Source organism: Pangasianodon hypophthalmus, chromosome 25, assembly GCF_027358585.1.
Source record: "Pangasianodon hypophthalmus isolate fPanHyp1 chromosome 25, fPanHyp1.pri, whole genome shotgun sequence".
NCBI lineage: Eukaryota > Metazoa > Chordata > Actinopteri > Siluriformes > Pangasiidae > Pangasianodon > Pangasianodon hypophthalmus.
In genome coordinates this window covers 11,978,137-11,999,998 of record NC_069734.1, presented here as the reverse complement: position 1 = coordinate 11,999,998, position 21,862 = coordinate 11,978,137, and the positions used below count along the sequence as shown (strand labels likewise).

Sequence of the window (21,862 nt, the reverse complement as noted above, 5' to 3'; positions counted from 1 at the left end):
TGATCTGAATTAAAACCTGAACACCTGTACTCCTCGATGCACACACAAACATGAACCATATACTGTGTTCATAGACAACATATTAAAATAAAATATGTACTACATGCCCAGAAAACAGATAGGTGAAGCTAGAAAGTCATGAGTGTATAGACTATAAAGACTTGTAAGCTTGTAAGTTCCTATTCTGTTAAAATGCAGGAGCACAGATAAACACAGTAATCGTATAACTAGACTGATTTGAAGTATTTTGATTTACAATCATAGATATTATAGGTATTATAGACTATATGAAGCATTTCGCTGGCCCAAATATTGCTACATTTTCTACAGCACACGCTCCTATCCAGACTGAATCCAAAAATACAAGAATACAAATTAGCCTAATGGTAACATGCCCATATGTTTTTCACAGTAGATCTGCTATTCCAACACAGTTTTTGACACCCCATGTAGTAAAATAAAGGTACTATTATTTTGACAAAAACATAACAAAATCTTATAAACATACTAGCAGAAATTAGCATCATCATAGTGGCAGTGATCGTACAAACCAACTCTACTGGTTTGCTACTAAAGTGAATTATAATGTTTTAGCAATACACATTGATGCCATCTTTGCTTAAGATCAATTAATAAGCATTGGCTTTAGCTAAGGAAACATTACATCAACAGCGTTAATAAGGGTAAATATCACCAAGACTATAGTAGACAGTACCAACACTACACAAAATAAACATACCTGTTACGTAAATGTACAGAATGTGGGTCATTATGTACCAAAAATTCAGCCAGAAATTGACAATTGTTTGCGAGATCTTTTTGACCTCGACAGCTCAACTCAAAATCTTGACAACATTTTATGGCAGAGCAGATGATGTCATTGCTCTCTTATTCCAGCACTACACTAATGGATGTGTCTTCATCTTGAGCTGTAATGTGTTTCATAGGTTTAGAGCACTGCAGGACAGATATGCAGAGCGTGTCAAGGCTCTGCGAGTAAATACATTTTGCTTGTGTTGGAAACATTGCGTAGCACCTGTTCTCCCGCTCAGCTGCTGCTGACGGGATCCCTCACTGGCCCCCTGCAAGTCCTTGCATTGCCATCAGTGTCCTCCACCCTCCACACTGCTTCCGAACTCCCCCCTCATAGGAGCTTGACTGTCAGTGACAAGTGCAGCTGGATCTGCTGCTGTCCATCACAGAGTTTATATCCATCACAAAACACACCTCGATCACAGAGTGTATCTCCAGCACAGAGTCCCCATCCATCACATTCTACCTCCACTGAGACAATACAAATACTTCCATCACAGAGTGCACATCTAATCCCAGTTTACCTCTATGATACAGTCAACAGCAGAGACAAACCATCCATCACAGAGTCTACATCTATCACAGAACAAAGCTCCATTACAGTTTACATCCCTCAATGAGTCCATCTTCATTAGAGCCTCTATCACAGAATCTACATTCTATGTCCATTTAAGATCCAGCCTCTATTCCTTTTACCTCAGTTACAGAGAGTAACCTCCATCACAGAGTGTAGCATCACACACTCTAACTCCATCCTCAAGCTTCCTTCAAGACTACCTCATCATAAAGCCTACCTACATCACAGTCTCTAACTAAAAACAGTTATTAAGTTGGTGTACTTGGTAGGAACTCTCTAGAATGTTCTTCACCATTCACACCTACACTAACACATCATAGGTCTTCCTTCAGAGTCTACATCCATCACTAGAGATTATCTCCATCATAAGATCTACCCTTGATCATGCAGACTCTACATACATCAGAGAATCTACATCCATCATGGAACCTCTTTCATTGAGTCTACCGCTATAACAAAGACTACCTTCATCAAACAGCCTCATTCAAAGAATCAACATCCATTACAGAATCTTCCTCACAAATGATGCAGTTGACATCAGTTTATCTCCTAACACTGGAATTCATGTTGATGCTGTAGCCATCCAATGCTCTCTGGCTTCAATGGAACGATTGGTTTAGTTCTCTCTTCTGATAATGAAGTGAGTTGCCACACATGCCATGGCAAAACCACACATTGGCCTCCGCACTTGCAAAGACAGGTATCATTGATGTGACAGGGGAGAGACATTGGAGTAAAATCAAGGTAAAAACCTATACAAACAGCCTACTTGACTCCACAGGACAACCTCTGCACCTGCTCCCTGCTCTTTCCTCCACTTTTCAATCCTTCTCTCTTCCAAACAAGGCAATACCCCCTCAATCACTATGCTTACACCAGTCAGGTTCTATCACCTTATCCAGGGGCAAAAGGGCAGCTTATCCTCCTGGCAGTTTGTCCTCCTGACCCCTTTCCTCCTCCACTCCCTCACACAAAGAGTTAGTCCAGTCCCTGAAAGAGTATCTCCAAGTATCTCGTGCACAGTCTGTCAGCATGTAAATCCAGTTAAGAGACATGGCTGCCACTGGTCACGAGTCCAGATTCAGAGAGAAGCAGGTTTAAAACTCATTAAAGAAGAACTATTTACACAGATGGTATCGCTATCAGGGCTCATCAAGTGACAGATCCTACATGTTTTTGAGTCTACAATATGCTTGTGCAATAATTCAGAGCAATGTGCAATGCTGAGACACTAACCATGCTTGAAAAAGGGTGCAAATGAGGGCGTATGTACTTGTGTGTTCCCAAGTGAGTATAATTATAAGTGTGCTTGTGTGTGTGTGTGTGTGTGTGTGTGTCTGTGTGACTCTGTATGAGCATGTGTCGAGCAGCAGGCTCTCTTTCAGGCGCCTCTTGTCTCAGTCCTGTCACTCACTGTGGATCAGCTGCCTTCTACTCCATTCGCCTGTCACCTTCCACTGGGTCAGCTAGGCCTCCAACAAACCCTCCTTACACACACACACACACACACACACACACACACACACATATATACACCCACACACACACACGCTCAAACACATGCCCGGACCATGTGGTTATCCAGACCAGGTTCAGAGACATCTCCGCCATCAGCTTCCAGCCCTGATCTCCTATCAGCAGAACGGTCAAGTGCAAAAATAACCAAACATACAGGGTCACAGCCAAACTGCTAACAGGCAGATAATTAGTGCTTGACCTTACTGGGACAACAGCTGCAGTTGGCTGACAGGGTGCAAAAGAACGACTCCTGCGGGCAGACAGGGGGCACTCTACCCTCCAGGAGACAAGCAGTATAATTCCTGGGGTTGCAGAGTTGCTGATTTGGTACCACAGGTTTTCAGCTTGATGATCGAGATGCCTCGCATCACCTGTGGTGCATGTTTGCTCCGCTCTAACACACCTGTTTCAACTCAGTAGGTAATTATAAAGCCATTTGTGAGTTGACTCAGGTGTGCTAAAACAGGTAAAGTGCTATAATGAGATACTGCAAGATCACCTCAGGCTCTCCACTCTAAATCTACTCAGTGCTCACTGCCAGTCCATGTAATACTGTACAAGTGAATCTGAAGATCAATGTCTTCCAACAGATATCAGACAAACACAGGTATTGGGTTGGTGTGCTGTGTGGCAAGTTTCCAGAATGTTCTCCACCATTCACACTGATGTAGAGACCTCTACACATCCTCTTAGAGATCTACCTTCCAGAAGAGTTCAAATCTGCTAGATCTGATTAAACTAATCAATCTTCCCTGAATAAGGCTGGAACTGATCTGTGCAAGAAGTGAGAGATCCAGTCTCCAAAGCTTGAGTTGCATGTTTGATGTTAAATGTTGGTGTTAAATGCAGTGAATTCTGGGATTTAATGCTGAACACTGGTGTTTAATGGTAAATCTTGGTATCTAATGAACAATGATGTTTATTGGAAGTTGCTTGGCCAGTGTCTCTCGTTAAACCCATCAAATTACAAACCAGATACTGTTACCAGAGGATGCCTGACATCACGTCAGTGTTGAAGCCACAGTTATCTGTGTTTCCTTTTGTAAGTCAAAGCTAAATCAAAGGATACAAGCTTAAAGGTTGATGGTGCCAAGTTGTCAATCTTTTCTCCCCCAGATCCTACCCTTGGGATTGTGGTCCCTGTTAGCAGCGCATTTATTAAGAACATGACCAATGCCCCTGGGCAATAAACAGAACAGGTGTTAGAGTTAATGCCCTTGCTGACAAAAATAGCCGCAGGCCAGCATACTGTATGTGTGTGGAGCGTAGGGGTGTGTGGAGAACATTCTCTGTGCCATGGCCAAATGTAGGCAGGTAAAGCCAGACCTTTGTGTCCATCTGTCACCCAAGTCAGCCCCATGCTGGATCACCAGAGAAAGAATCATACACACACACACACACACAGATGCTGGCATTACATAAACAGTCGGCTCCAGCTAAATTTGGAACAACTTGAATTTTCCGTAAAGTCAAATAAATCACTTGGAAAAGAAATGACTTGAAGTAGTTCTATCACTTATAGGCCTGGTTGTGTTTGAGCTAAGAGGAAAATAGATCATTTAGTTCCAAAGTGGTTTTAGCTAAATGCAAACACAACTAAATAATAAATCAGACTGGTATACCAGGACAACCAGGAAGTCACCTGATTCCTATGGGACTTTCACTGCGTGTGACTGATGCTGCAAAGCATCCTGTTTGAAACACGGCCCTTAATCAGAACCTAATTTGCTCCTGAGGGGATCCTGAACCCCCTCATCTCTATTGGCAACTGCTGCATAGTCTCCCAGGGGATTCTGGGAGTGTCCAAGCTTTGGCTAAGAGGCCCTGAGCTCCCAACAGTTGAAAGACAGAGAGAGAGTCATCTGTCCTGCTTTGCCTCCTTGTCACAATCTACCGTGGGATTACAGACAGCTGTTTAATCTGACCAGCTAAAGGACGGGGCAGAAAACACACATGGCTCTGGATTTCACTTTAATATGTCTACAAAGTACAAACCCCATCTGTGACCATCTGTGCTCCCATTGTGGCTAAGTACAGGAAGACTCTCACCGTGAGAGAAAGAGAGAGAGGGAGAGAGAGAGAGAGAGAAAGAGAGAGAGAGAGAGATGATGAAGTACCTCGCTCTCTTGACAGTCTGAGCATCTGGACCAAGCTGTCAATCATCTTCTCTAAACATCTGACTCCAGCATGTTACAGCATCCCATAAACATGAATCCAGCTTATTCGATTAGCCAGTCTGGATCTGACCCAACCAAACCTGCTGCTCACACACACACACACACACACACATACACTCTCCATCTTAGAACCACACACACACAGACACACACACACACACACACACACACACACTTCTAAAGAGAAGTCACACTGGGAGATCAATAAGCTGAATGGATCTACTCCGAGTGTGATGAGTTTGTAATGGACCTCCTGGAGCTCCATAGCTGTGTGTATAATTCTTCAGTAATGACGTTACGCCACTTTGTCAGCCTGTCATGCTGTCTTTGGGCCACTACGGAGGAAACCCACAGTTATTTGGCGGCTAAAACAGACCAATTTGATGTTCCTCAGTTTGTAATTCAGAGCTATTTGTGGAGCTTTTATAGATCGGCAGACATGTGCTTTTACTGAAGCAGCAACAGAAACCATTGTGTAATGACAAGGCTTTAGAAAAGCGGGATGCTTTTTTTTTTCCACCGTATGTGTTGTTTGTGCTGCCACTGGCTCCCATTGGCTTCCACAGTCACTGTATGCTATATTCTGTACCTTTGACTTCCACACAAAGAAAGCTTCTACTGCCTGCCTGTCTCGCTGTCTTTTTCCCCCCCTCACCATATGTGTTCTCTTATCCCCCTCCCTCCCTCTCTTCCTCTCTCTCCCTCTCTCACTCTTGCTTGCTCGCTCTCCCGTGCTCTGTAATTCCCCCAGTCTCCAGGAATGCTGTTGTTTTTAATTTCTTCCAGCTGCTCTGGCACTGTGCCCGACCGCCTGCCTTTCCACATCTGCTCCCCGTCATGCCACACAAACACGGGCAGCACATCAAAACAGCAGGATCTCAGCCGTCCGCCTGGCCGACACCGGGTACCCCTGAACCCGTTCATCCACCCCCCCGGCAACTTAACCCCTCTGTGACTGGCACATATACTGTGTTCAAACACAGTATACATAGGTAGCATCTGTGTGCTCCAAGACTGTCTCATTCAGAAGGGTGTGGACAAAATCCTAATTCCATTCACCATACCAAAAGTTCTGACAAACATTGTGAACCAAACTAGTGCTCAGACTAAGGAGATTGCTCAGCTTGTATTTGTCTCTTATTTTTATGTTTGGAGATTTCCAGAAGTCCTTCTGTGGACCTCACAATTGTAGCTACATTAAGTGGCTTGCTGGCCAATAACCTTCTATGTTGTTATCTAACTAGATAGGCTATTCGTTGAACAGTGGCCTAGTTGGGGTCAGCAAATGAAAAATAGCAGCTGAACACAAATATTTCAGGATCCTTCCTCAAATTCTTCCTTGCCAAACTAGCAAGTAGCAATAAATAAACAAATGTCAAGTGATCAGCATTCTAAGATGACACCTCTGTGGTTACCCTGAATATGATACCAGGCAAAGTCCCTTTTCTGTTAAAATGTTGCCTAATGAGATAGCTATCATTACAGACTGCTAGCTAAAATGAGGCCAAGAAGTTTTGTAAACTATGCTTCTGAATCTGTTAGCACATGTACGTCATGGCGATCCATATAGGAGCCTTATTTGTTCATTTATTTATCCACGAACGTGGTTGAATAGTGTATTTCATCTCCAGCTGCAGATCTGTCTAATGATATAGCAGGAAGGACATCTGCATGCTGTGAGACCGGGCCACCGACCTCAGCTGAGCAAATATGTTTAGCGAAAATAAACATCAAGATAGCAATAAATGCAAAATCAAAAGCTGAATAGACCCCAGAGACAGACAGTGTGCGTGTATATGTGTATGTGTGTGAACCGGAGCCTCTGAGACAGCCCGAGTGCAGCGACGTGTGTGAGAAAAAATGCCGAGGTCATGCAGAGCAGCGCAAATGTCAGACAGCAGTACAGTGGGACATGGAACAGCATGGGGACCCAGCCAGAACCCACAATGCACTGGTGCTGGGAGGGAGGCGATGGCGAGACAGAAGAGAGAATTCAAAATTGACATGCACTTACACTGAGGCACTTTTTGTACAGTGTGCTGCTTGTAAGGTCCCGCTGGTGAGTGTGTGGCTTACATGGCTCCCATGCTCATGTCCATGTATGTATTCACTGTGGACACGCGTCTTTCCTGCCTCTCTGCAGTCCAGGAGTTACACATATACATAGGTACAGAAATACTACAAAGTTAACTGTTTTTTTTTTTTTAACCTCATTATCAACCAAGATTCCATCATTATTTTCTAATATGAGCCCAAGTGGTAGGGATGATAATTTATGCACACATCACTATGTTATTTTGGTTTAAAATATACTGTATATTAATGTAAGCAAATCCAGGGAGGCATGAAACTGTACAGAATTGGGGGAGGAGAACAGTCTGTGCCATAGGATAGGTCCGAGGAATCTACTGAAGCTGAACTGAAGTTAAACGAGGCATGTAATAACAACCAGTTCTATGGTTTATTGTAATATTCATTGTGCGTGATATAGTTGTTCTGATATTGTGTTAGGAAAACAAATTGTTTACCCATACTTGTTTCATTGTAATGATACCAATTGAAATTGTCCCAAAGACTGAATGGTACAGTCTCTGTAAGCAGCATTTTGGGTAGTATTCAAGACAAAGTCTGCCTAATTTGGAAGAAAGCAAGGGGACCGCTTCCCTCCAAGCTAGGACGTGAAGAAAAGCATTGTGTTGTTATGTATGACGTATGTGTATGTACGACGACAATGAATATTTTTCCAAGTTTTGTCAAAATGTACAGGTGGCATCACATGTGTATTTTTCATCTTGGATGAAACACAGCCGCACTTTAAATGCTGAAGAGCGTGGGGTACAGGTAAACATGACGCATTAACTTGGGGTGCTTTTACATATGGTGTATATGTATGTGCATATAAGCGTATGATAGTATAGAAAACGGTGACAAACCATTAGGCAATTAATATGATATAAAACTTCAAATCTGTGTGTCTAATCTCCCACCCAAATGTCTTCTCTGTTTCTCTCTCCATCGTGTCTGATGGTTGTCTCCACCATCTGTTCCCTGCAGGGTCGGCTGTGAGACAGCCGCACTGAGTCCAGCTCTCCCCAAAAAGGCTCGAGAGACAGAGAGAAAACTTCCTTTTCTGATTTTTTTCCCAGCAGCTCCTAATAAAATCCAGATGTTGTGTGTGCGAGTCATTCCCCCTTTCCAACTCCACCACCCCGCCTCCCTCAGGCTGAGTCGTTCCTAAATAAAGGAAAGTATTTGTGACATTCGGCCACGGACGGCTGTGCCAAGAACAGCTCCCCGAACGGGTCCATCTGGAGAGTGTTAGGACGGCACTGGGCACTCGCTACGGACGCGGGGAAGACACGCTACGCAAACACACACTCACACACAGTGGGCTGTTGTTTTCCATGCTTGTCCTGATGTGAACCAAACATACCTGTGATGTGTTTTGAGCTTTCGGTCTACAAGCTCACACTGTTTTACACCTCTCGCACATACTGCATGCTCTGACATAAACCTCTGTGTGTGTGTGTGTGTTTTCTTGCCGGTTTTCACTAAGCGTGCTCACGGTCTGTGGAGCTTGTGTACTTCTTCAGGCCCACCATTCAGAGGCTCCAATAAAGAGCTCTTGCACACCTGAGCATCAATAACTGTCTCACACACATAAACACACACAGCCCAGCAGCCACCTGGGGACCGGCAGTACCGCAGGCACACCGACACATCTGCCAAGTAACACACACACACACACACACACCCGCACACACACACACACACACAAAGTGAGAGAGTGGAGGATGTGAAGGGACAGACCTGAAACGAGCACCCAAACACAAGGAACAAAGCACAAGAGACAAAGGGATGAGAAGGAAAGGTGATGAAGCGTGTACTTCTGTCAGAGTGTCAGGGTCAAAAGATGGAAACACACTCAGAAAGTGACTGCAAAGAAGAAAAAGGAGGCACAGAGTGACAGACGGAGCGACACGTCTATCCTGTTTCCCCTAAATGGTTGTGTTATTCATTTCTTTCCATCAGACAAAGTTCGAATGTTCTGTTCGTTCCTTTGTTTTGCAGTTTAACAGCTGCATTAACATTTCCTGATGAGCATGAGTCTTTACTAGTACTTACTATTACTTACTCTGATGTACATTCAAGTCCAGCCACAGTTTCTGTGCATGATGGGACAGGTTACTACACACCTTACACACTCTACTACATCTGCTCGTACTTCTGTGTGAACACACTAGACAGCTACTTATACTCAAACACCAGCTACAACAGTACAGAATTGCAGACATCCAATCCAGTGATTAAAAAAAAAGGAAATGTTGGGAGACTTGGTGCTCCATTTCTATACCAAACATGAAGAACCATTTTTTTAAAAAATCTATATTACAGAGATGATGTTCAAGGCTCAGGTTCTCAAGGTGAAATCAACTGCTGTATATTAATCTGAACCCAAAATGTGATTTTAGTGGCATCTTTTATTTAAACACATACCCAGAGTCAGAATCTTAAGCACGGAAAAGGCTTTGCGGCTCCATTTCCATCAATATTTTATTTTAATTATCACTGAGATGAAGGATGCAAACCCTGCCACTGGGGTTGCACGAGCTAGTGCACTCTCAGTGCCGGTCCCAAGCCTGGATAAAATGGGAGTGTTGCGTCAAGGCATCCGGTGTAAAACCTGTGCCAAATCGAATATGCGGATCATTTCCATAATGGAGACGGAGGATCTGCTGTGGCAACCCCTAATGGGAGGAGCTGAAAGAAGAACAACAACTGAAATAAAGGCTGCGACACCCTGGGAATTCGAAAATCAAACGTACAACTCTATTACTATCCAAAGAGATGGCCTGTATCATCAAGACTGCTTTAAGCATATTTCCAAAGCCTTCCTTTTGGTCAGAAAAGCACTTCAGAGAAGTCACTTTCCAAAACAGAAACATGAGAACATGCCACCTACGTGCGCAGCAATCACCAGAAGTGATGTATGAAGAGATGGGAATTGGCAGGAGCTTCGATTCTGCTGGTGTGACGAGATGAACGTGTGGTAGGATTGCTGTCCAAAACACTGACTAAGCATACAATTCCTGGAAGGAGACTGTGGAGGTTCTGCAGCCATATTGCTTGAATTAGTGCTTTTCCTTCTTGCTACTTCCTGTTTATTCCTCTACCCTGCTTGTTTGTTGGACAGCTGAAAATAGCCATGAAGGTTCCAGGATTTCAGAAGCTCATGAATTTCATTTCATGCTACACACACGTCAGACACATTGCACTTCTGTTCCGTAGTGTTCAAGTAGTGAACTATTGGGGCAGAAAAACACTAAAATATGGCAAAAAAGTGGAGAACTCGAGTCATTCTTGTCCTCTTGTAAAGATTCTGCTCTTCACCAAGAGACAGACTCTACGATGCCGAAAGTGCAAAAGACTGCTCGTCTGTGATCGGTAGCTTTGGCCTGGCTTCCCCCAACGCCCATATTACTTAAATTATGGGGAAAACCAGTGCCAAAAATTAGCAGCAATTGGATTCTGTTTACTCTGCGCTCTTCCACAAACAAGCTCCCCAATCAAAACACCTGCAGCTTCACCCAACACCAATTAGCTCATCAAGCTTTTAATTACTCTGTTAATTGCACACAGGCAGCGAGAGGGGCGGCTGGGGAATTAGGAACGAGGCCCTCCAGAGGAGCCGCCTTGACAATCCTGACAAACAAAGAGGAGTGTGTGCCAAGCAAAACGCGCTCATCACACACACACACATACACACGTATATACATACACACAGCACTCAGTCGACTGGGAAAAAACAAAAAGCGGCCATGTGGACGTCTACCATCTGTCAAGTCACTCACTGTGATGTCACTTCCTGTCACACAGGTCACTTCTACTTTTCTGATGGTGCTAGTACATTAAGAGGGAGCGACAGAGAAGTGTATGTGTATATATTTGTGTGTGTGTGTGTGTGTGTGTGTGTGTATGTGTGTGTTCTGTCTGTCTCCCTCTCTCCTGAGAGCGTCGCCGAGGAGTTGTATCCAGGAAACAGTGGCACGGCCTCACTTCCTGTGTGACAGGTGTGCAATGCAGGTTCTGACAGCTGTTCTTCCTCCGCATTATATCCCTCCATCCTTCGCTTTTTCTCTCTCTCTCTCTGTCCAGCTGCAGTCCAGCGTTGCTCTTGTTTGCTCTGCCTCTTGCGTCATTGCAGCTTCCTGATTTATGGAGCACAAAAGACTGAAATCTGCTCCCCTATTCACACACACACACACACACACACACACACACACATACACAAACATACAGCAGCTGTCCATCACACCATGCTCTGCTCCTTAGCCGCAGAGAGCCTTCCTTTACTGCTTTCACCAGCACTTCAATAAACACACACAAACACACACACACACACACAGTATGTACTCCATGTCTCAAACACACCCTATGCACTATATTCTTATACTACACATCTAGTGCCGTAATTGCATACAGTAGTAATGTCACAAATCAAACAATAACATGTTGCTAAACACAAATGACAGATCACCGCATGGTATGCCAATGCCACTGATATGTGACCGAAATGCCTCTACTGAAACAGCTGCTGATTTTACAACCCAAGATGTCACGGTGAGACCGACTTCTGTTACTTTTCAGCCACATTAGCCTTGGAGCTCCAGCGCAAAACTGAATCTCAAACATCAGACACCAAGCATGCTTAGGATGACTGACTACATTAGAACTATTTCTTTAAGGCGATGATCGTGAACGGCTATTTCACTGACAAGTTAATTGCTTTTAATAATAGTGCAATTAAAATGATGGGGTGATTCAGGAGGTGTCTGTGTGTGTGTGTGTGTGTGTGTGTAGACGCTGGTGATGTTCAGAATGTGGAGATAAGTCAGGCCACCTTTCATTTCCACCTCATTTCTCTTCTTATTTTCTGACTGTACATTTGGCTTTTTCAGTCCTCTCATCTGCTCTTTCTTTCATTCCTCTCTCTTGTTTATGGATTCAGCGTTTACATTTCTTAGTTGCTGTCTCTTGTTGGATCCTTAAACATCTGATTTACTTGTCGTGTGTAAAAACAAACAGACAGTTGACATTAAATGTACCTGAGAATATATTAATAGAAGAAGTGAATTGTCTTTAGCAGAGAACAACACTGGAATCTTCCAGAAGACTCCGTCATCACTGCAGGAACCATTCAGCTTTTTTACGGAAAGCAAATGTCCTTCAGCTGTGCTCTGAATGAAGGAACAATGCGTTATCAGTTCAGAAAGAGTCCTGCGCTGCAGATTAGAGTGTGTTAGAGTGTGTGGATGGGGCAGAGCTCGGCTCAGATCTGTGTGAGGGATGACGGGATCGCAGTTCTGTTTCCACCTGATAACGGCGTTTAATTTGCACAAACACACGATGGAGAAAGAGAGAGAGAGAGAGAGAGAGGGAGAGATAATAGAACAGAGAGACAGGCAGGTAAAAGTGAGAGAAAGAGAGCGTGATGTTAGAGAAAGGAAGACAGAGAGAGAGAGAGAGAGAGAGAATAGAACAGAGAGACAGGGCATGTAAAAGTGAGAGAAAGATAGCGTGATGTTAGAGAAAGGAAGACAAAGGGAGGGAGGGAGGGAGGGAGGGAGAGAGAGAGCATCCTTCAGCCCCTAGTCCATACACAGAACCTCATCCTCATGATTCAGTGTGGGGAATAGTGTGTGTGTGTGTGTGTGTGTGTGGATGCTTAATAACTGAGCTCCATCTGGAATAAGCGCTGCTCCGGCCCCTTTGATAACTGACTGCCTACGGGCGAGGGAGAGTGAGAGAGAGATGAAGAGAGAGAGTAAGGGCTCTTTATCAGTGAGAGAGCAGTGCTATAAACTTCCCCACCATTTGATTAAGAGAGAAGCTGCTACCAAGCAGGGATTATTCCAGATGTTTCCGCCGAGGCTCAACCGCACTGACAACTCATCCTGCGTCTCTCTGAATCATTCGCTTATCTCTCTCACCATGCAGAACATTAGCATAAAGTTTACAACGCCTCCTGTTTGGCCGAACGATCCGAGCGCTGACGAGCTGCAGATCTTCAGGGAAGTGTTGGCGTACTCCACTGCATAGACTGACAGAGTGATATTTGGGTCAAATCAGCTAACAATTAGCTAACACCTGGAGAGCTACTGTAGAAGAGCAGACACTTCTGTTTCACTCAGCAGTCACTTCTTCAAAACCGTGAGCAGAATGCTACTACAAAAGTGAAAAGTGTGGGTTGGACATTTTGGATTTTAAACTCAGAGGCTGTTCTTGTGCTCTGGGAGACGATCTGTGTTCAATTAAAGACTCAAGAACGCTCCAAAAAATCCAGACAGTACATAATGCACAGTTTGAGACTTTTGTCTTTACTCTTTATGCTTTGGTTACTTCGTACCTGACATGACCATACCAATAAATTATAGCTTCTTACACGTGAATACGAGTGATACTTAACCCAGTCATACCAATAAAAATTTGTACCAACAAAGCTCCTGAATGAACTCCAAGAAAATGAGAGCTGGACAGAAAACTGGAGGGACAGACGTGGAAAGATGGAGTGAGACGTCTTGAGTGCAGTGTGGTTTCCTCTGCAATCGAGCTCTAGCTCCCACACTGGCGTCGGCGTGTTTCTCATTACTCCAGATGTTTGGGAGCCGCTCTGCTCTGTGCTCTGACATTCCCTCGCTCCCTCGAGGAGCCGCCGTGTCACACTAATGCCAAACACATGTGCTGCGGCGCGGACACAGCGCACTGCACGCACACTTTCCCACCGTTTAGAGGGACAAACAAGGCCAAACCTATACCGAGCACATCTGTAGTTTATAATACCTCACTTCTATCTGTCCTTTGAGTGTTCAACTGAACTAGTTCTTAGCATTGAATACTGGTTTTCATTTCACTTTACCTAGAACAGGCTTAAATAATGCTATCTATCCGACGAGAACAGCTAGCCAGTTCGCTATAATGAGGTTAAGAATTGTTTTCAATTTTGTGACTTCTTGATCATATTTGACTTAATGGCCCTGTAATGCCAAAGCAGGATGTGCACACACACATACACACTCATACAATTACACACACATACAAACATGCAAGATGATACGATCAGCACAATGCAATTCACAGACAGCCGAGTCAACTTAATCCTCAAATCCATTGCCACTGCGTTAACTGGACTGGGGCACATGACTGAGCTGTCAATCAACATCCAACAGCCAATAGGAGCAGCCGATTAAGCTTAAACTGATTAAAGTGTACGGCCGCCTCCCTGCTGTCTGTGTCGCGCACCGTCTCACCCAGACTGAGCTCTTCTGTTGCCTGCTGTGCATGTATGACTTTTTCAGCTGCTCTCTTCCTTTTTTTTCCACATTGTCTGCCAGACAGACCGAAGGAAAGAAATTGGGCTTTTTTAGTATGAATGAAAATGGAGCAAATCATTTTCACTGTCTGAGATTCTTTCCTCACACTGGGAACATAACGGGTGCTCGAGCACTCGCACCGCTCGGTTAACGCTGGGGTAATCAGAGAGGCCGCACCCCCAGAGCTCCTCTTAACACACAATACAAAGTCAGAAAGAACCCACTGTGTGTGTGTAAGAGTGTGTAGCAGGAACAGTAGCATGGTGGAATCATACAATGGCATTAGTGCTTTAGGAATAAGGCGAAGTGTATAATCTGATGGTGGCCTTCAGCTCAGGATGGGAAGAGAAGTTTGTTGACGTGGACACATTTGCAAACTGCAGCTCCACACACACACACATACACACACACACACACACACTCACTCACTCTCTCTCTCTCTCTCTCTCTCTCTCACTTGGAATGATTTAGAGATGTAAAAATGTTCAACCAATAAATTCATTTTATTATAATGCGAGACATTACAAATTCTCACAGTACAAAAGTCTCTGCTGCTTTCCTTCGATACAGACATAACATTTTATTCAAACTGGCGTTTACTTATTATACCGTTTCTGTACTTGCTGTGTGTGCAGTTTTTACGTGTGCAAGTCTGGGTAGATTGATCATTGCCTGTCTTGATTGATTTATTTATTTATTTATTTATTTATTTTGTCTGATTGGCATCGTCACCACCAGTACGATGTGGTATGCTAAAAGTTTTCAGACCTTCTGTTATCACTAATAAATGCCTGTAGCTTTTATCTCATGTGTAATAATAGCCTACATGGTAATATTGTTATACACCCTTACAGTACACTACAGTCTCTTTTCATGTAATCATAATCTCATGTCATCCATTGAAAGCCAAAAAAGTAAATAAAAACAGAGTCAATTTATTGAGAATTAAAACATAGGAATCCCTTCATATAAACCCATGAAAATGTGAAATAGCCAGTTTATGTGCCTCTCTGGTCACTCTCATTTCTTTCTGTTGATTATTATTTACATTCCACTTTTTTCAAAATTCAAAAACCCATAAATAGATGTACATAATATTTTTCTTTGATTAGTTCATTTTTTTTTACTTTTCTTAGTGTATTATTTTTTATTATAATATGTGCAATGGGGCATGCTTGCAGGCAGTGTGAAAAAAAAAAAAAACGTCCGTCTTAACGGATGTCTTTTCACCTTGGTCCTGACTGAAACCGAATAAGACTGTTGGAAAACAAGGCCGAGGCGCGGCTGAACTCGAACACTCCTGATCTTAATGTCTGATTTTTAAGGAAAGACACAGAGACAACCACAGAACCATGGGAAATCAGGTGGTGCATGGAGGGACATATTATTTAAATATTTACAATAAAAGCTTCCAGTGAGAGTTTTAGTAAGTGTCAGTATCAGGGCTGCATAATATATATATTTATTTATTATTTATATTATATAAAATAATATATATTTTAATCACAATATTGGCTTTTAATAGAAGCCTGTAATATGCAATAGAGCCCTTTAACAAAATATATATTTATTGTTGAACACTCAGAAGTTCCAGATAAGTGCTGGTAGACAAAAAAAATTTGTTAATTAATGCAGGCCAATCTTTGCTGTCATGACGTCGCCAATTTATGTGAATGTTTTTGCTTTATATTTTTGGATTTTCAGGTTTTCACTTCTGGTAGCTTCGCAGATTACTGAGTTACAGAAACAGTTCCGTTACTTTTAACTGAATTTGTGCTGGCAATTATGACACCATGCTTTTTTTTGCGGTTTTGAATGTTTTTTTTTTTTGTACTACCAAACACGAGCAAAGCAAACCAAAATACTTCCTCTGCAGGGTTTACAGGGTTAATGTCTTTTAAGTGCAAATGATGCCATATTTCTATCATTTCATGCAGCTAGCACTCTCATAGTGAGGTGTGTGAGGAATTTTTTTCACAAATGACAGAGTTGAAACTTTAATGTCTCACACACACACACACTGTAAGCCCTGTCAGTCCAGGTGTGTGAGCATTCTGCTGACCACCTGACTGCCTCGTGCCATTCATTTCTCTGTCTCCCCCCTCTCTGCTTCTTGACTCTGCTCGCTCCCATCCACTCGTCTCCCGCCCACAGCCATCTGCTCTTCGCGTTAATTGTGCCACGGCAAATTCCACCTGCACCAGCCGTGCTCAAATTACAGTAATTACCACCGGCAGCACCATTGTGGCCACACGCACACGCTGTAGGTCAGGACCGTGGCCTCACCGGCACCACGCCCGGAGAACAACGCCATCCATGTGCATCAATACACAGTACAGACTCGACGTATTGTCTGAATACATAAGGCTTACTTCTGTTAACAAAAACAACTTAGAAAAACAACTTAACAATATATTTAAGAATTTTGCAACACATGACATGTCATAAACATCTGTACCACATTAGAAAAACACTTTTAAAAACTAAGGATGATATTTTCATTTTTTAATGCCTATAAAAAATAGATTAATAGATTTTAATACAATTAGTTATATGTTTTTATGGCAATAATGAATTTGGTCAGTGTGATTAAAAAAAAAATACTGATGATGCTCTCAGAAAACGTATTTTGCTGTAATTTATCACAATACCAATATACCATATTGTCCTATTGCCCAGCCCTAGATGAAAATACTATTGAACCTCAAACCTAGCTAAAATGTTATGACAGAAAAATGTTTTCTGTGAGAAAACATTCATTTGAACAAAAGTCATTATTTTTTTCGATCATGCCAATTCCATGATTTATCAAAACACCCACAGAAAGTTCAACACAACCTCTGAGACATTCAGAATGCTCACACGAAACAAGAACACAAGACAAATGTGATTTGTTTGAGGATTTACTTGTGTACTGTAGGCTTTTTCAATATTCATATCGCAAAAGGCAATAATGTGATGATCGCCAATCTATACACTGTGTGGGTATTATAATGTCTCCACCTTTAAACTACACACAGCATCTAAAACAACACAAGCTCTTCACCTCTTATACCCGTGCTTGTAATGGTGCCCTGAAAGAGCTGAAATTGATCACTGAATAATTAAATAAGCCAAGAAAGACTTTTCTGGAGAGACGCTGGGTGTGCGGTGATGTTCTGAGCTTCCAAATATTGTCAAGTCCATGTGGCACCTTTGGTTTATATGAACTGAAAGAAGACTTGAACTCCAGTAATATAATTTTTTACACCTAGAAGACACTGAATCACATACGAGCCCACCATGATGCAGAACATATCCTGTCCCCAGTCCATAGTCCCGCATGCACTTTTCCGCTCAATAGCCTCTTAAGTTTCCTGCAGTGTGTCTACTTTATACAGCCTTCATTCTAACATATTTAGCATATGTCCGCTCCCGATGAACCATGAATCGGGTTAATTGAGTGCAAGAGGCAGTCATCCGTCAAAAAAAAAGAAGATCGATGTCACAGCGCAGTCTGCAAAACTCATGAAACCAGACCCGCGGATCAAACCGCTCTGCCAATTCAGATCCATTCATCTTCAGCCCTGTATACTTAACCGAGACCTTCATATAAATCTGTTAATGGTGGCAGGAAGACGAATGGAATAAACACTACAATAGAGTAATGAATGGCCTGCCTTCCAAAGAGGCGCTTGAAGATGGAGTGCCAGTAAAAGCTATCTATACGGGCAGTGTGTGCGTGTGGTAAAGCTTTAGAGCTGCTCCGAGGCCACACCGCGGTTTCACCTTTAGCCGTCCATCTATTAAGAGGACTACCATCAGCGCTTCAATAATTCAGCCCATCTTTACCAGCGTCCATCGGAGAGTAAAGTGGCAGCTGAGATGAAAACGCCCTTGCATTATGAGTGCATTTGGAGAAAGTGCATCGATCGGGGCGTTTGAAGTGAGAACGATGCCGTGTGGGAGAACACGCTGTGGTTCCTGTGGTTTACCGTACGACGTTGGCGCTCCTTTATCTTTCACAGCTCAGGTGCAATTAACAGCTTTACTGGCAACGCTCAGTTTAACATCACATAAGATCTCGCTTCTGCGTTATGCAACACATATTTCATTGTCTATGAATTTGAGATCCTCAGAAAGTACTCATTGAGGCGCCTCTTGGTTTACTACGGAGATCTGTTGTCAGTATAAGCTTTGCTGTCTACACTAGATTACATGATTATAAACAACCAGAATGTTAATTCAAACTTTATTCTGATGTTCCTCTTTGGTTGAATATAATGCATGGCAATAAAAAAACTTTATTAACAGTTTTTTTTTTTTTTTATTTAAACTGTGACCTCAGCATCATGTTCAGATCTTCAGACACACACTGTGTCCTCATTAAGGATGCCTCGATCTCAAGGTTTCCTTATCTTTACAATACCAATATCATCCAAAGATGAAAATATATGGATCCTAATTATGATGAGAATAAGGTGAAACATACACTCGCCATCATATGCATATACACATTGATAAATATGTATATACGGCATTGGATCTGAAAATTTGTCACTTTTGATCTGATTTCAAAATGGTACATCCCTAAGTCCCTCATCACGGTGCAGGGAAGCGGGTCAAATTTTTGTTTACATTATTAAAGCCGGTACAATTAACAGCTTAACTGCAAATAATCGTATCCAATCAGATGGAAGCTCTATTCTACATCTACACTTCTGCCTTTTTTTACAGAAATACAGGATCTTTGACTCCATCAGGTCTTTGTTTCGTAAAACTGCTGTAGCCGTGGTTAAGTGAAGAAGCTAAAACATTCGTTCGATGCTTGTTCAGCATCACATAATATACGTTACTGCATTACAGCTCTTTTTCTCCACTATACACCACATGGTCTATGTAGGCTACTCTCAGCTGTGATATGATTCATGAGAGCTTTAAATCATCCATTTAGGTTGCTGTTGCTTTCCCATGTTCATACGTAGTCACTGACAGAATGATCAGGATGACATGTCCTCTTACATTACGTTACATTAGATCACTGTAATAACTGAATAATACATACATGAGCAAACTTATAGAAAACCCGCCAAAGTATATAAACAGGAATATTCCTGCTAAAACTGACATTTAAATAATCAGCTCTTTAATTTGATGGGGTGTTTAGAGTATATAGAGATAAAGTTCTGTATGAATGTCATCACTGACTATAATTCAGAAAGATAAACCTGTATGTATTAGTATGCATCTTCAACTTTTCTACAGTCAACTGAAACATTATTGAGGATGAGCATTTCTCACATAATAATAATAATAATAATAAATGTGATTATCACAGCACCTTTGTACAGCATTAATATTAACATTACTATCAATGAATAAAGCTAGAAAGGAACCAGTTAATCAAATAAACAGCCTATATTTGTGTGCATTTTCTCTCCACACACACACACACACACACACACAGCATTATGCTGTATTTATTGCAGTTATTCTAAAAGACCTATAGATTGCTCAGTTTTAAAATGTCACTTACTTTATGAAGGTCAAAGGAAGTGAAATGTATTCCAGGACAAACAGAGAGCTTGAGAGCTTATGGCTTTGGAAAGCAAGAATAACCTCCCAGTTCGTCACGGCTACAAATTCAGGAATAGTTTTGTTTGTTTGTTTGTTTGTTTGTTTGTTTTTACAGTCAGATTTTCTCCTTTGGACTCGAACCTGACTTTGTTTCCAATCTGTCCAGTAAACACTGAGGTAATTCAGTCTTCACACTGAAGTTTCATTTGCAGAAGAAGCTCAAGCAAAGCTCAGCTGCAGTATTAAAGCCAGTCTTTGGTATTAATGATCCTTAACAGTGGGAGAAATTTTCTTTCTTTTCTCTCTGTTTTTTAAAGCACGCGATGAGGATGATTTTTGCTCCAGCGGCTGCGCTTAAAGTGCGCAGGACGAGGAAAAAACCAAAAACAACAAAAACCCCGCAAAATCAGAAAGTTTTCATTTAAATGAGGGAATCAGATGATGATGATATGGAGTCCTGTGCTTTTAACTCCGAGAGATGAAGTAACACTGATATTTTCATTACTGCACATTGTCACTGTGAGGGAGGAAAAAATGGCAAAAGGCGCAAATCCGCACTAATCCAAGTGCGTTTAAAGCGTGAAAGAAATAAGAGCTGAGAATAAACGCTCCTGCACTGAGGAGTTTTGTTCCTCTGCTGATGAGGCTCGCCTCAGACTCCGTCCACAGCAGAAAGCTGGAGCTGCTGTAGCGGCTTTAAAACCGGTTTATCCGCGTAATCCCGAATCAGTTAACCCGGAGCAGCTGAGCTTCAACATCCTGCTGCTCTTCAGCTCCCACCATCCCGTGTGTTTTATTCGGCTGGCTTTCGTTTTGTTCTGCTTCTCTCTCTCTCTCTCTCTCTCTCTCTCTCTCTGCTTCTCCTTCCCTTCTTCTCGGTGTCGGTGGTGTGAAGCCAGAGGCTCTAATGGCTCTGTGTGTCTGTGTAGCTTCAGTCAGAGTTTAAAACACCATCTGGAGAGGAGGATGGGCTCTCTCTCTCTCTCTCTCTCTCTCGCTCTCTGTCTCTCTCTCTCTCTCTCTCTCGCTCTCTGTCTCTCTCTCTCTCTCTCTCTCGCGTTTACAACTGACACCAAAAATAAAGTATCTCTCTCAAAAACACAAGACTTTAGCATCTTAATTAACCTACAGTACCATTTAATCACATTATGTGGTATACACAAATTAGCAATTAGCAAATGTGTTTTGTGTGTATAAATGTATTATTAATATTAGTATTTAATACCCTAACGCTAACCCTAACCCTTTTATTAATATATAACTATATTGTTTATTCATTTTATTCATTACTGTATTATTTATTATCTTATGCTTTCATAGCTTATACTGTAACACTAATGAATTGTTCTTAAGTGAGTCGTTGGACATGAGAAACTGTAGCATTACCTTTAGCATTACCGTTAGCATTGCTAAACAGTAGCTAATTGTTTATTAATTTTATTCATTATTATATTATTTATTATCTTATTATGTTTTCATAGCTTATACTGTAACACTGTCATGAATTGTTCTTAAGTAAGTTGTTGGACATGAGAAACTGTAGCGTTACCTTACATTAGCATTAGCATTGCTAAACAGTAACTATAGCTATTGTTTATTAATTTTATTCATTATTGTATTATTTATTATCTTATTATGTTTTCCAAGCTTATACTATAACACTGTAATAAGTTGTTTTTAAGTAAGTTGTTGGACATAAGAAATTGCAGCAATACCTTACATTAGAATTAGCATTACTAAACAGTAACTATAGCTAGTGTTTATTAATTTTTATTCGCTATTGTATTATTTATTATCTTATTATGTTTTAATAGCTTATACTGTAACACTGTAATGAATTGTTCTTAAGT

General features: G+C 41.9%; 1 protein-coding gene across 6 annotated transcripts in view; it reads right to left on the bottom strand.

The window, feature by feature from the left end:
* cbfa2t3 (CBFA2/RUNX1 partner transcriptional co-repressor 3) overlaps positions 1-21,862 on the bottom strand; it is a 54,857-nt gene that overhangs the window by 20,034 nt on the left and 12,961 nt on the right. Inside the window, exons 1-2 of one of the 6 annotated variants that reach the window (XM_026946709.3) lie at positions 19,972-21,033; positions 5,026-5,168 (exon numbers count right to left, since the gene is read on the bottom strand). The exons of 3 other annotated variants lie outside the window; for them this stretch is intronic. In XM_026946709.3, the coding sequence (XP_026802510.2) occupies positions 5,026-5,071 (46 nt within the window). In that variant the 5' untranslated portion in view covers positions 5,072-5,168; positions 19,972-21,033. Of the gene's footprint in view, positions 1-739; positions 4,991-5,025; positions 5,169-19,971; positions 21,034-21,862 lie in introns of those variants that run through there. 2 more of the 6 variants (XM_026946710.3, XM_053229446.1) reach the window with 2 other exon arrangements.